The sequence below is a fragment of the Heloderma suspectum genome, chromosome 10 (assembly GCF_057233095.1).
Source record: "Heloderma suspectum isolate Gila_16-S chromosome 10, 16-S_ref, whole genome shotgun sequence".
Taxonomy (NCBI): domain Eukaryota; kingdom Metazoa; phylum Chordata; class Lepidosauria; order Squamata; family Helodermatidae; genus Heloderma; species Heloderma suspectum.
This window is the reverse complement of record NC_139467.1, coordinates 36,696,261-36,709,478: the sequence shown is the minus strand read 5'-3', so window position 1 is coordinate 36,709,478 and position 13,218 is coordinate 36,696,261. Positions and strand designations below refer to the sequence as shown.

At 52.5% G+C, this 13,218-nt stretch overlaps 1 protein-coding gene across 4 annotated transcripts in view; it reads right to left on the bottom strand.

Moving 5' to 3' along the window:
• LOC146338138 (protein argonaute-1) overlaps window positions 1–7,995 on the bottom strand; it is a 76,490-nt gene extending 68,495 nt beyond the window's left edge. The window contains exon 1 of one of the 4 annotated variants that reach the window (XR_014785169.1): window positions 7,792–7,995. Coding sequence is in view for 3 of the 4 variants with exons in the window: in XM_084816002.1 (XP_084672128.1) it covers window positions 7,792–7,816 (25 nt within the window). In the remaining variant the exon portion in view is untranslated. The remainder of the gene's footprint in view (window positions 1–7,791) is intronic. The other 3 variants (XM_084816002.1, XM_084816004.1, XM_084816003.1) reach the window with 3 other exon arrangements.
• Between the last annotated feature and the right edge of the window lie 5,223 nt (window positions 7,996–13,218).

Sequence of the window (13,218 nt, the reverse complement as noted above, 5' to 3'; positions counted from 1 at the left end):
AATTAAACAACCCACACACAACCTTAAAACAGACCGTGAGGGTTGTTCAACCCTTGCATAACCCATGCTTGCTGGGTTCACATGACATAACAACCTCCAAGCGGGGACTGCGTATTCAAAATGGCAGACACACATGCTGCAGCCTCACCGCAGATTAAATAACCCATGGCAGGCTGTTGTGTCATGCAACAGCCTCGCAATTAGCACAATCTAGCAATTATTAAGTCACAAGATTTATGCAGATTAATCAATCTGCATACATTTACATATTACAATTTATCAAGTTCAGTTTTGTCACTATGGACTTTAATAAGAAACAACACTTTCCTATCCCACTACAGGCATTAATGAATGTAGCAAATCTGGGATGACTTAACCCGGTTTCCCCTCTACACCAGCCAACCCAACCTGGCATCCTCAAGATGTGTTGGGCTACAACTCCCATCACCCCTCAGCCAAATTATGGGAGCTGTAGTCCAACACAACTGGTGGATGCCAGATTAGGGTTGGCTGGTATACACCCTTTCAGCCAACTGAGGACAGCCCTTCATGCATCTGATAAACTGGACTCCCGTCCACAAAAGCACATGCCAACGCTGTCATAAATTAGCCCATCTTTAAGGTGCCCCAATACTTTTTACTAGAATTACAAGGCGCCATCACACATCTCCAATGATCAGACATCAATTTCCAAAAGAAGAGGTGTTGAGCAGAAGCTTTTTTAAAAAAATATTTTTTTATTGTGAGTTTTAACAAAACAAAACAATAACAAAATAACAAAATGAAAAAAATTACATTTTAACAACATATTCTAAAATCCTCAGTTTCAAATATTACAATATTCTAGGGAAGAAAAAAAGAAAGAATAAGTTATATGTACACTTCAATGAAAGCAGAGATATCCAAATATAAGTCCATTTGCAAGTTACACCACTCTTTCAAATGCTGCTAGCATTGTCAAGTCTTCAATCCATTGCATTATAGGCTGTGAGCTTTTATCCTTCCGGTATCATAGTATCAGCGTTTTATCAACCAAAAGGGTGCGAGGATGGCCCTTCATACATCTGATAAAGTGGACTCCAGTCCATGAAAGCGCACACCAATGCCATCATAAATTAGTCCACCTTTAAGGTGCCCCAATACTTGTTTTTACTAGAATTACAAGGCGCCATCACACAACTCCAACGATCAGACATCAATTTCCAAAAGACGGGTGCTGCGCAGAGGTTTTCCTCAGAGACACATCCACTGTGGTCTGGGATCCTTGCCCACCAAGTCCAGCCTACACTGATTCAGGGCACAGACATGCTCCCAGCCACTGCCTTTATTAATTCACATTAACTGCAAAGCAGATCAGACACATACACAGCTTCTAGAGAGATGTGGTTACAAGCCCTTCCAATATACTGATATGACGCAGATGACATGGCGTGGCTCATCATGGGTTATTTGACCCATGATGAGCTGTGGCACCTGCAAGTGCTACTTTGCATATCCAACCCCCACCAGCATGGATGATGTGTTCTAGGGTTATACAAAGGTTCTTTAAGCTTCGCACAGCCCATCCTTGCTGGGTTCACATGACACTACAACTCCTGAGCAGGGACTGGATATGCACAACAGTGACCACATGCACTCACACATACCACAAGTTCACCATGGGTTAAACAGCCCACAGTGGGCTGTCATGTTGTGTGAACCGGTCCAATGGCTTTCATCACACAAATAATTTCTGGGTGTATTTCTGCAAACTGCAACCAAAATCTGAACAAACAAGCCTGCAATTTTGGCCTGTGACTTAATTGTAAGAACACTGGTAAACATTTGCCTTCTAACACACAGCTGACCTGCTCCAGGAAGAACCACCATGTGGAAGTTGTCAACAGGTGGGTCAGCAAACCCCATCCTCCTGCAGCCAACTTGCCCAGGAAGTTACTGGATAAAGGACAAGACTTAGATCTCAGATACCCAAGATGAAGTCTTGTCTCTGCCCAGGGGCACTGCTAAGAACTTAAAAGATTGGCACCCCAAGTCCATAGGATACAAATCTCCATAATAACTGCATAAAAAAAAGGTAAAAGTGTCCCCAACCGGTCGTGTCCGACTCTAGGGTGCGGTGCTCATCCCCATTTCTAAGCCGAAGAGCCAGCGCTGTCCGAAGACGCTTCTGTGGTCATGTGGCTGGCATGACTCAACACCGAGGTGGACGGAACGCTGTTGCCTTTCCTGCCGAGGCGGTACCTATTTATCTCCTTGCAATTCCTTGCTTTCGAACTGCTCGGTTGGCAGAAGCTGGGACTGAAGACGGGAGCTCACTCCGTCACGCAGCACTCGGGTCTCGAACTGCTGTCCTGCCGACTTCCCAGTCTGCAGTTCAGCGTCTTAACCACTAAGCCACCGCGGCCCTAATAACTGCATATGCTACTTTATATCTATATATGAAATTTAGAAATAATTACTAGGATTTCACAGGAGGCAAAGCCAGCCAATTAATTTCTCATCCAAATAATCCCAAATAAAATAAACTCTTCAATTAATTTGCATCCAGGCCCAGATCATCCCAAACTCTCCCAAAGTCTTTTTTTCAGCTTAATTGCCATGCAAGGGAAGAATTTTTTTTGAGGCCTACGTGTGTTGCAGCATGTGGGAAGGGGAGAGTTCATCTTTCCCTCCTTGGCTGCATCCCCCTTGAAAACTGCTTCCTGCAGGGCAATTCAGCTGAGAAAAAAACCTTTCCTTGGCAGCAGCGGACACTCAGGGCTCTGTGGAATAGATCTGTGGCCCTCGGAAATAGATTAGGGGCCAAAGCCCCACAGGGCCAGGCCTAGTAACATCCCTGTCTGCCACAGACACCTCAAGTGGCCACAGGTACGTCACTCCAGGCCAATCCAAGATCCTCATCTGCAAATAGCAGGGCCTCACAGGGCAACAACTGCAAAGACAAGGAAGTTAAAGATCACAAAGCCCTTTACAAGTGTTTAATAAGTACCAACCTACCCCTCTCTAGAAATTAAACTAACAGTAGATTGTACTATGGAAAAAAATTTTTTTAAACCATCTGAAAATACTTCAGAAAACTTAAGTATTCTTCTCTTTCCCATCGAAGTGGAAGCATGGGGAGGGGCTGGGGAGAAGAGTCCATTTAAAGGAAGCCTGAAGGCAGGGTGTGCTGTCATTTTTAAAAGGTGATAAGGGGAGGAGGGAACACAACACCCATCAGATCGGTTTGAGTAAGTCTCCTATGGGACACTCCTTGGATACACAAAACAGTAGAGAATGGCTTCCCCTGGCTGACCAAAGCTGCCTGGGAAACTCACGCAGCATGCATCTCCCCCACCCCCCCAGCATAAACCTCTTTGCTCTGCCTGGAGGGAGTGGGGGGGGAGAACCAACAGCCACCCAGCTGCTCCTTGGCTCCCCTTGTCCTAACAAGGGATCGTTATCCTGCTGCTCCCTCCCCCTTCAGACACGCTCTGCGGCTCAGATCTCAATCCCCAGCTTCCCTGGGATACAAGAGGGGAGCAGGCTGTGAATGAATGCAGTCTCCTGTGTTTCTCCACCAACACTACCCCCCCCCCCCAGCAATGATTCCCCCAAACTCAATGGAACAGCGGGGAGCATCCTTGCAAAATGCCATCTATGTAAAGACCCGGCATTTCCCCTCTACCCAGATGCCGCCTCAGGCCACTTGCTACTTTCTCACTCACCTTTTAGAAAGTGCAAAGCAAGAGGGTCAGCCAGGCACTCCCCACCCCCAAATCAATTTCGCTCCTGAATTGGCTACACTTTAAACCTACGAGCTCCCCCGCCTTAGAGAAACCTCCCAACCCACAGACCCAAGGCAAGGGGGAGCTCCCCCTTCATACCCCCGGAGGCAGGGCTCAGGGATGATGCGCCCAGAAGCAGACGCCCCCATCCCATGGGGCTGCCCCCACAACCGGAAAAGTCTCATTCTCCGCATCTCTCCTTTGCAACTCACTGCCAAAAGCCATTTCACCCTTTCATTCGGAGCCAGGGCCAGATTCTGCAGAGCCTGTCTCCGCCTTTATCCTGCAACACCCCCTCTCAAGGACAACTCTCTCCGAGCAGTCCCCAGGGAAGCGGCACCCACAGCTTCCCGCCAGTCTCCTGCCATCCCATGCGCGCACACACACCTTGCGTTCAAGTGCCCCAGAGAGGTTCCTCCCTGGCCTCCACTTGAACACCCATCAGAACTCTATCTCCGGGCACGTCTCAGGATCCGTCTCTCGCGGAGTGCGGCCTTTCCAAGCATGTGGGGTGGAAAACAGGAAAGCTCTTCAGCCCCTCTGCAGGACAGCCAGCCAGCCACCCCTCCCCCATTGCTTCTCTTTGCATATGAAGCCCACCTTAAGGTCACCCTCCCCTGGTTTCCACCCTACATGCTCAACCCCTTGGCATAGGCTGGGGGTCCCCCCACCTGCCCTTTCTTTTTGGTGCTGGGAGGGGGTCCACGTTTATTCTCAGCTTCTCCCTTGCTGCATTCATCTGCTCCCTGCCAGTTTCCTCCTGCACCCCTTTCCTTTCCCCAGGTGAGGAGCCCCCTATGAAAGCAGCTTGACCCCCGCTTCCCCAATCTGCCTCTGCGTCCCCTTAACTTCTGCCCACGCAACGATGCCCCTTCCCCTTTGCTCCCGACCCCCTCATCTCAACAGCACCTGCATGCCCAAACCCTCACCCCCCACTGTCCCCATCACACATGACCCTCCCTCCACTCCGCTCGATTTCATGCGGCCCCAATCCCTACTACCTTCCCACCACAGGTTCCCTTACAAAACTCCCATGGCTTCCCATTTGCTCCCCTCCCCCAGTTCCTTCGACAGCACACGCTCCCACCCAGGCCCTCCCTCTTGCACTGCCCCCACCCATGTTCATCCCCACAGCACTGCCCCCCCAACACACACTGCAAGCCCCCTTCCAAGACTCCCACGGCAGCCTCCACCCCGGCCCTTGGCAGCTCTTAGGCCCCCCTCCTTTGATCCCATAAGCCCTCCTGCCCACTGAACCTCACCACATACAAAGCCCCCTCCCAAACGCACAAAGACAGTGCCCCCCATTCCAAAAATCCCCCCTCCACTTTCTTGGCAGGCCTCTCCTGGCTCTCAAGCACGTTCTCCATTGCACTTGCGCCCCTAAACCTATTGCATCCCCCACCACAGCCCACTCTTCCAAGAGCCCCCGTTGCACTCCTCCCCATTGTCCCTTGGCAGACACCCCTCTCTGCTCTCCGCTCCCTCCCCTCAACTGCACTTGCTCCCCCTAAGCCCCCGAACCTAGTGAGGCCCACCCCATATGAGCCCAAATACACACAGAGCAGAAGACACCCACCTTTCCACGACGCCCGCTGTCCCCTCGCAGCCCCCTCTTCGCTCTCAGCCCCTTCCCCTCAACTGCACTTGCTCCCCCTAAGCCCCCGAACCTAGTGGGGCCCCCCCATACGAGTCCAAATACACACAGAGCAGAAGACTCCCCACCTTTCCACGACGCCCGCTGTCCCCTCGCAGCCCACTCTTCGCTCTCAGCCCCTTCCCCTCAACTGCACTTGCTCCCCCTAAGCCCCCGAACCTAGTGGGGCCCACCCCATACGAGTCCAAATACACACAGAGCAGAAGACTCCCCACCTTTCCACGACGCCCGCTGTCCCCTCGCAGCCCCCTCTTCGCTCTCAGCCCCTTCCCCTCAACTGCACTTGCTCCCCCTAAGCCCCCGAACCTAGTGGGGCCCACCCCATGAGCCCAAATACACACAGAGCAGAAGACACCCACCTTTCCACGACGCCCGCTGTCCCCTCGCAGCCCCCTCTTCGCTCTCAGCCCCTTCCCCTCAACTGCACTTGCTCCCCCTAAGCCCCCGAACCTAGTGGGGCCCACCCCATGAGCCCAAATACACACAGAGCAGAAGACACCCACCTTTCCACGACGCCCGCTGTCCCCTCGCAGCCCACTCTTCGCTCTCAGCCCCTTCCCCTCAACTGCACTTGCTCCCCCTAAGCCCCCGAACCTAGTGGGGCCCACCCCATGAGCCCAAATACACACAGAGCAGAAGACACCCACCTTTCCACGACGCCCGCTGTCCCCTCGCAGCCCCCTCTTCGCTCTCAGCCCCTTCCCCTCAACTGCACTTGCTCCCCCTAAGCCCCTGAACCTAGTGGGGCCCACCCCATGAGCCCAAATACACACAGAGCAGAAGACACCCACCTTTCCACGACGCCCGCTGTCCCCTCGCAGCCCACTCTTCGCTCTCAGCCCCTTCCCCTCAACTGCACTTGCTCCCCCTAAGCCCCCGAACCTAGTGGGGCCCACCCCATGAGCCCAAATACACACAGAGCAGAAGACACCCACCTTTCCACGACGCCCGCTGTCCCCTCGCAGCCCCCTCTTCGCTCTCAGCCCCTTCCCCTCAACTGCACTTGCTCCCCCTAAGCCCCCAAACCTAGTGGGGCCCACCTCATATGAGCCCAAATACACACAGAGCAGAAGACACCCACCTTTCCACGATGCCCGCTGTCCCCTCGCAGCCCCATCTTCGCTCTCAGCCCCTTCCCCTCAACTGCACTTGCTCCCCCTAAGCCCCCGAACCTAGTGGGGGCCCCCCATACGAGTCCAAATACACACAGAGCAGAAGACACCCACCTTTCCAAGATGCCCGCTGTCCCCTCGCAGCCCCCTCTTCGCTCTCAGCCCCTTCCCCTCAACTGCACTTGCTCCCCCTAAGCCCCCGAACCTAGTGGGGCCCACCCCATATGAGACCAAATACACACAGAGCAGAAGACACCCACCTTTCCACGACGCCCGCTGTCCCCTCGCAGCCCCCTCTTCGCTCTCAGCCCCTTCCCCTCAACTGCACTTGCTCCCCCTAAGCCCCCAAACCTAGTGGGGCCCACCTCATATGAGCCCAAATACACACAGAGCAGAAGACACCCACCTTTCCACGATGCCCGCTGTCCCCTCGCAGCCCCATCTTCGCTCTCAGCCCCTTCCCCTCAACTGCACTTGCTCCCCCTAAGCCCCCGAACCTAGTGGGGGCCCCCCATACGAGTCCAAATACACACAGAGCAGAAGACACCCACCTTTCCACGACGCCCGCTGTCCCCTCGCAGCCCACTCTTCGCTCTCAGCCCCTTCCCCTCAACTGCACTTGCTCCCCCTAAGCCCCCGAACCTAGTGGGGCCCACCCCATATGAGCCCAAATACACACAGAGCAGAAGACACCCACCTTTCCACAACGCCCGCTGTCCCCTCGCAGCCCCCTCTTCGCTCTCAGCCCCTTCCCCTCAACTGCACTTGCTCCCCCTAAGCCCCCGAACCTAGTGGGGCCCACCCCATATGAGCCCAAATACACACAGAGCAGAAGACACCCACCTTTCCACAACGCCCGCTGTCCCCTCGCAGCCCCCTCTTCGCTCTCAGCCCCTTCCCCTCAACTGCACTTGCTCCCCCTAAGCCCCCGAACCTAGTGGGGCCCACCCCATATGAGCCCAAATACACACAGAGCAGAAGACACCCACCTTTCCACAACGCCCGCTGTCCCCTCGCAGCCCCCTCTTCGCTCTCAGCCCCTTCCCCTCAACTGCACTTGCTCCCCCTAAGCCCCCGAACCTAGTGGGGCCCACCCCATACGAGCCCAAATACACACAAGAGCAGACGACTGCCCACCTTTCCAAGACGCTCGCAGCCCCCTCCTCTCCACTGCACCAGCTCCCCTACGCCCCCCAACCTATTGCATCCCCCTTCCAAGACCCCCCCTTGCATTCCTTCTCACGCCTGCAGGTACCTGCTCCCGAGGGGCCCGCTTCCATCCCATCCACGCGGGCGTCGCCCCGAGCCTAGCGGGGTGCGGGCGGGGAGAGTCGAGCCGCCGGGGGGGGGGTCGCGTCCGCGAGCGAGCGCGCGCGCGCCAGGACCAGGGCGCCGCTCGCGCCGCCGCCGCAGCCTCTGTCGGTACGAGGCAGGCGCTTGTGCTCCCGACAGCGCGCATGCGCAGCCGCCCGGCCAACCAGCAGCGCCGGCGACGCGCCACAGGAGGTCGCTCCTCTTCCCCCCGCCTTCTCTCCTCCTCCGAAGAGACGTAGTACAAAGGGACCGCCCTCTGCAGGACTCACGTCCGGTTCCCGTGAGAAATCCTCTCTGTTGCCCGGGGCGAGAGTGGTGGGAAGCGGTTGAAGTAGAGGGGGCCAAAGCCAGCCTGGAAAATTACACTCCCGTGGTGTCTCCTCTCTCTCTCTCTCTCTCTCAACTTTTCCGGCCTAGAAATTCCACAGGAGAAGCCTTTCTCCTCCACATCACTCCATATATTGCATCCCTGCTTGTCACTGGGGCATTTCGCGGCACAGCAGAGCAGGATGCTGCCATCCTCGCGAGGTGCTTTTGCCCCCCCTCCTTTCTAACACAGAGGGCGTTATTATTCCAAGCCACGGCTACGAAAATGAGGCTCTAAGCCTACCTGCATAAGAGTGCAATCCTATGCATATTTAGACAGAAAGAAGTCTGGCTGGGGGATGCTGGGAGCTGTAGGAGGGGTTTTTTTTTGGTCTAAACATGCGTAGGATTGCGCCTTTAATTAAGTGTCCACTTGAACGGCTTTCTATTCGGCTCGCCCCGCACATGGAGGATCCTCCAGCTGCAGGAGAGAACCGGAAGTCTCGCCCCTCAGGCGCTAAGCCCCTTGCTCTTTCCCTTTCCCCCTGGGCTCCTGTTGCCAACAAAGGGAACCGGGAGGGAATCCTGTGGGAGATCCCCCTGGCGGCCAGCTGTGGGAACTGCACGGACGGTTTGGGAAGGGGGCCATATAGGGCATATGCAGCTTGAGCGCCATTTTGGAACCAGAACGAGTCTGTGGGGTGGAGTTCAGCTCTTAGTGGTTCAGGGCGAGCAGGGCTCGGTCTGCACATGACGCCAACCCAAGTAGTAGAGGCCTAAGATGGGGGATGACATTTTTAATGCCCCCCTCACATTTTTTAAATGCCTTGCAAGTAGAAAACTAGCACAGCAGGGAGAGGTCTGGGCTAGAATCATTCTCTGTTATGCCAATTTTCTACATGCGGGGAGTTGGTTTCATTTTGTTGTTTGCTCGTTTTACATGGGAGAGCTTTGAACAGTGGGTTTCCTCACCTTCAGTCTGACAGTGCAATCGTAACAAAAAGCTTCATAGCACCTTAAAGACTAGCAAGCTTATTATGGCACAAGGCAGGGGTGGGCAGCTTGTGGCCCTCCAGATGTTTTGGCCTACAACTCCATCACCATTGACTGGGAGTTGTAGGCCAAAACATCTGGAATGTCACACATTGCTCACCCCTGGCAAAAAAATCTCAGACCAGGCCTGTAGCCAGGGGGTTCAGGGGGCTGCCCCCCCAAAAATTTTTTACAAAGAAATAACAGTTTACAGTGCTGTCTTTAAAAGGCCTGCAAATCAGATGAACTGCTGCCCGCCCTACTTTTTTGACAGTCCCCCCCCCCCCGAACGATTAGGCTGGCTACGGGCCTGTCTCAGACTCGTGCATACTGCAATCCTATGCATGATTACTTGGACACAATGGGGTTTACTCCTAGGTAAGTGTGGAAAGAATTGCAGCATGAAGTGATAGACAACCTGAGCTGGAGAAAAATAAAACAGCCTTCCACAACAGAAGTCCATATAACGTAGACACATGTTACTTGAAAAACATCCCTTGTTTCCTTTCAGACCCTGAAATTTACAATATCTGGCAATTGCCTACTGCAGAGATTACAGGCAGGGGGAGATATGGCAATGGAGGCACAACCAGCCAGGTAAGGGAAGAGGAAGGGGTGTCAGATATTTATTGCTCTCCCTTCCTGGGCCTTTCCCAAGCCATAGGAATACTAGTGGCCTTGCCAGCTTACCTTCAGACTTGCTGCTGCTGCTTTTTAATGCCAGGTTAGTTGTTATGAACCATTATCTGTTTGATGGTGGATGAGGGAGCTGATCTGATATCATAGAATCATAGAATAGTAGGGTTGGAAGGGCCTATAAGACCACTGAGTCCAACCCCCTGCTCAATGCAGGAATCTAAGAATGTCTATACAGTCTATGACTATATAGATATATAGATATATAGATATCACTGAGACCCCAATACACAAGTTGGGAGCGTTTGATCTCTCCCAACTGTGTCCACATAGGTACTTGATGCAGCACCAGTGCAGAGTCAAGGGTGGTGGTGGGGGGGTGTCTTTATAAGGAATACATATTCCTCTGCAGGCTTCCTGTCCAGCTGGATTCTAGGTTTGAGCATTTGTACCTAGCTCTGGGCACCAGAAACAGATTCAAGATTCAGGCATTCATTCCTCCTTCAGCCTTCCCCAACCTGGTGTGTTGGACTGCAATTCCCATCATTCCCAGCTAGCATGGGCAAGGGCAACCAGGGTTTTAAATCATGCGGGGAACTGGGCTACTAGAGCTGGCTCCCTGCTGCAGACCAAGGCCGGCCCTACCGTTGGAGGACAGAGCTGTATACGCCCTGCCGTGTGGCTTGCCCTGCGGCCACAGCCCCCAAAGCTAGCCTGCCACCCTCGGGTGCAGTGGAAGATGCTGTCGCTTAGCCAGTGTTGAAGTAAGATTTAAATGCCAGCCTGGCTGGTTTCTGTACAATGGGATGGTGAGGGGAGCCATCTTGTCAGAAAGCAAAATGTTTTGGGCAGACCCTGCTCCAGATGTTCAGCCTCAAAGCTTGGATGGGGACGGGGAGCTGAGCCACAGAGCAGGCCAGATGCAATTCGAATCACCTGAATAGAAGGCCCAGCAAAGGCTCTTGTCTAACGCTCTCCGTGCCTGAACTGACAGAGGTGGCCTTGGACATATTTTTATTGACACCCTTTTCATGATCCAATTCTAGATTTTTAGCTTTGCTGTTTTACATCTGTATTTTAAATCTCTGCATTGCTGCTACGTTTTATTTTGGTTTTATTCTAGCTGTATTGTTATATTGTGGTTTTAACGTTTTAATGTTTTCATATTTTATATTGTTTTATTGTGTGCTTTTTGGTTTTAATTTTTGTGAACCGCCCAGAGAGCTTCAGCTATTGGGCAGTATAGAAATGAAATGAAATAAATAAATAATAACTTCCTGCTGCATAGCAAGACTAGAAGCAACCATTTTCTTCTGCAGGGATGGTGGTCTTATTAAGATGGGGCCTGCCCCAGAGGGTGATGGCAGCTGAGGGATTTTGCAAGCCTTCAAGGCGTATCCTGTTGGTATGTCTGGGGCTTCTGTTGAAACCCTGGTCACTCTGTTGAACGAGGGCATTGACTCAATCGCTCCTGAACACCCTTTTCTGCTGGGCAGAGTCCAGTTACCTCCCTAGTTTACTACGGAGCTAAAGACGATGAAGCAACTAGTAAGTGGCAGAAAACCTGCACTGAGTTTGACCGTACATGGGTAAGAGCTCATCATCAAACCTATGCTGTGGTAGCGATCACAGCAAAGAAATATTACTTCTCCAACACCATTGAATGCTCACAGTGCTGTCCAGAGGAATTTCTCAGAGTGGTTCGGGGCCTTCTCCAACTTGACTGAGAAGGTGATGTGAAGGAATCTTCAGAGACTCAGTGACCCAGTTTGCATGATCAAAACAAGCCACAGTGGCTTCTTTAAATTGGTGGCGTGGGCCAGCGTGTCCTGGGCACCATTATCCTAATTACCTGCCCGGACACAGCTTGTCACATCATCCAAACCTGGGCGGCATGGCTTGTTTGAGGGGGAAACAGCCCTCAGATAACCCATGACCTGTGGCTGGGGGTGTTTTTTGAGGGATGTTTCTCCCTTGTTTGATCATGCAAACCAGTCCAGTGTGACGTGTTTGCAAAGCACTTTGAGGACAAAACTGCTCATGTTCGGCCTGATCCAGAAACCACTTTTGGTACAGTTCAATCCAAGGATGGATCCAGAGTCCTAAGTAGTCCTATTTTGTTGGATGAATTTCAGGTACTGTGGCCTGAGGATGTGGACAGGGTTCTTGGACAAGGGTGACCTAAAGGATGGCCATCTGTCCTACTTTAGAGGACTATTTAAAGAACATAAGAATATAAGAAGAGTCCAGCATTCTGTTCACACAGTGGCCAACCAGCTCCCCAAATGGAAACCCACAAGCAGGACGTGAGTGCAACGGCACCCACTATTTCTCCTTCCCCAACCTGGTGCCCTCCAGACATGAAGGACTACATCTCCCATAATCCCACAGCCAACATCGATAGCCCAACACATCTCGGTTGGGGAAGGCTGCTCTATTTGAAGACCTCTCCGGTCCCAGTCCGGTTCAAAGATAAAGAACACTGAGAAGGAAGTGCAGCAGGGGCCTTGAGGTTGGGAAGCCACAGTTAGCAGCTGGACATCAGACTGAGCGGGAGGCACACAGGTCACCAGGTCTCAGTCCTTCCCACCATGGTGAGTTGTAATGTATTTCTATTTAAATTACAGTAATGCTTGCTAAATTTGCAGCTATACAGATAGCTATACAGGAGAGCCAGTGTGGTGTAGTGGCAAGAGTGTTGGACTGGGAGCTGGGAGATCCGGGTTCTAGTCCCCACTCGGCCATGGAAGCTCACTGGATGACTTTGGGCCAGTCACAGACTCGCAGCCCAACCCACCTCACAGGGTTGTTGTGAGGATAAAATGGAGAGGAGGAGGATAATGTAAGCCGCCTTGGGTTCCTTGCAAGAGGAAAAAAGGCGGGGTATAAATGCAATAAATAAATAAAATAAATAAATAAGCAGGTCTGTGCCTTCTTTTGTCTTCTTTATTGATGATGCTTTTCCTCTTGTTTAGCCATGCACAACAGGCCCCGCCGGTGCTCCGGCTGTTGCCCCTCTTGGTTCATAACATCAAGCAGGGAGGGACTGACCAGCTGGGTCCTGGAGGTAGTAAATGCCTCCCTGTGACAAGAGGCAGCCACTAAATATGGCTGCACTGGCACATGGACAAGTATAGAAAAGCGGGGTTCATTGCAAGGGTTGTCGTGAGACAGCTTTACAGCCCAATCCTAAGCATGTTTACTCCTGAGTAAGTCCCACTGGCACCAGTGGAAGCTTCTCTACCAGGGTAAATAGCAACTTGGGGAGCATGATTTTAATGCCTGATGTGAAGGGAAAAGATTGCGCTGCAGTCCCAATCCTGATTGCCCACCATACCTTGCAGTTGCTATTTAGGATGCAATCCTATGCATGTTTTGACAGAAAAAAGCTCTA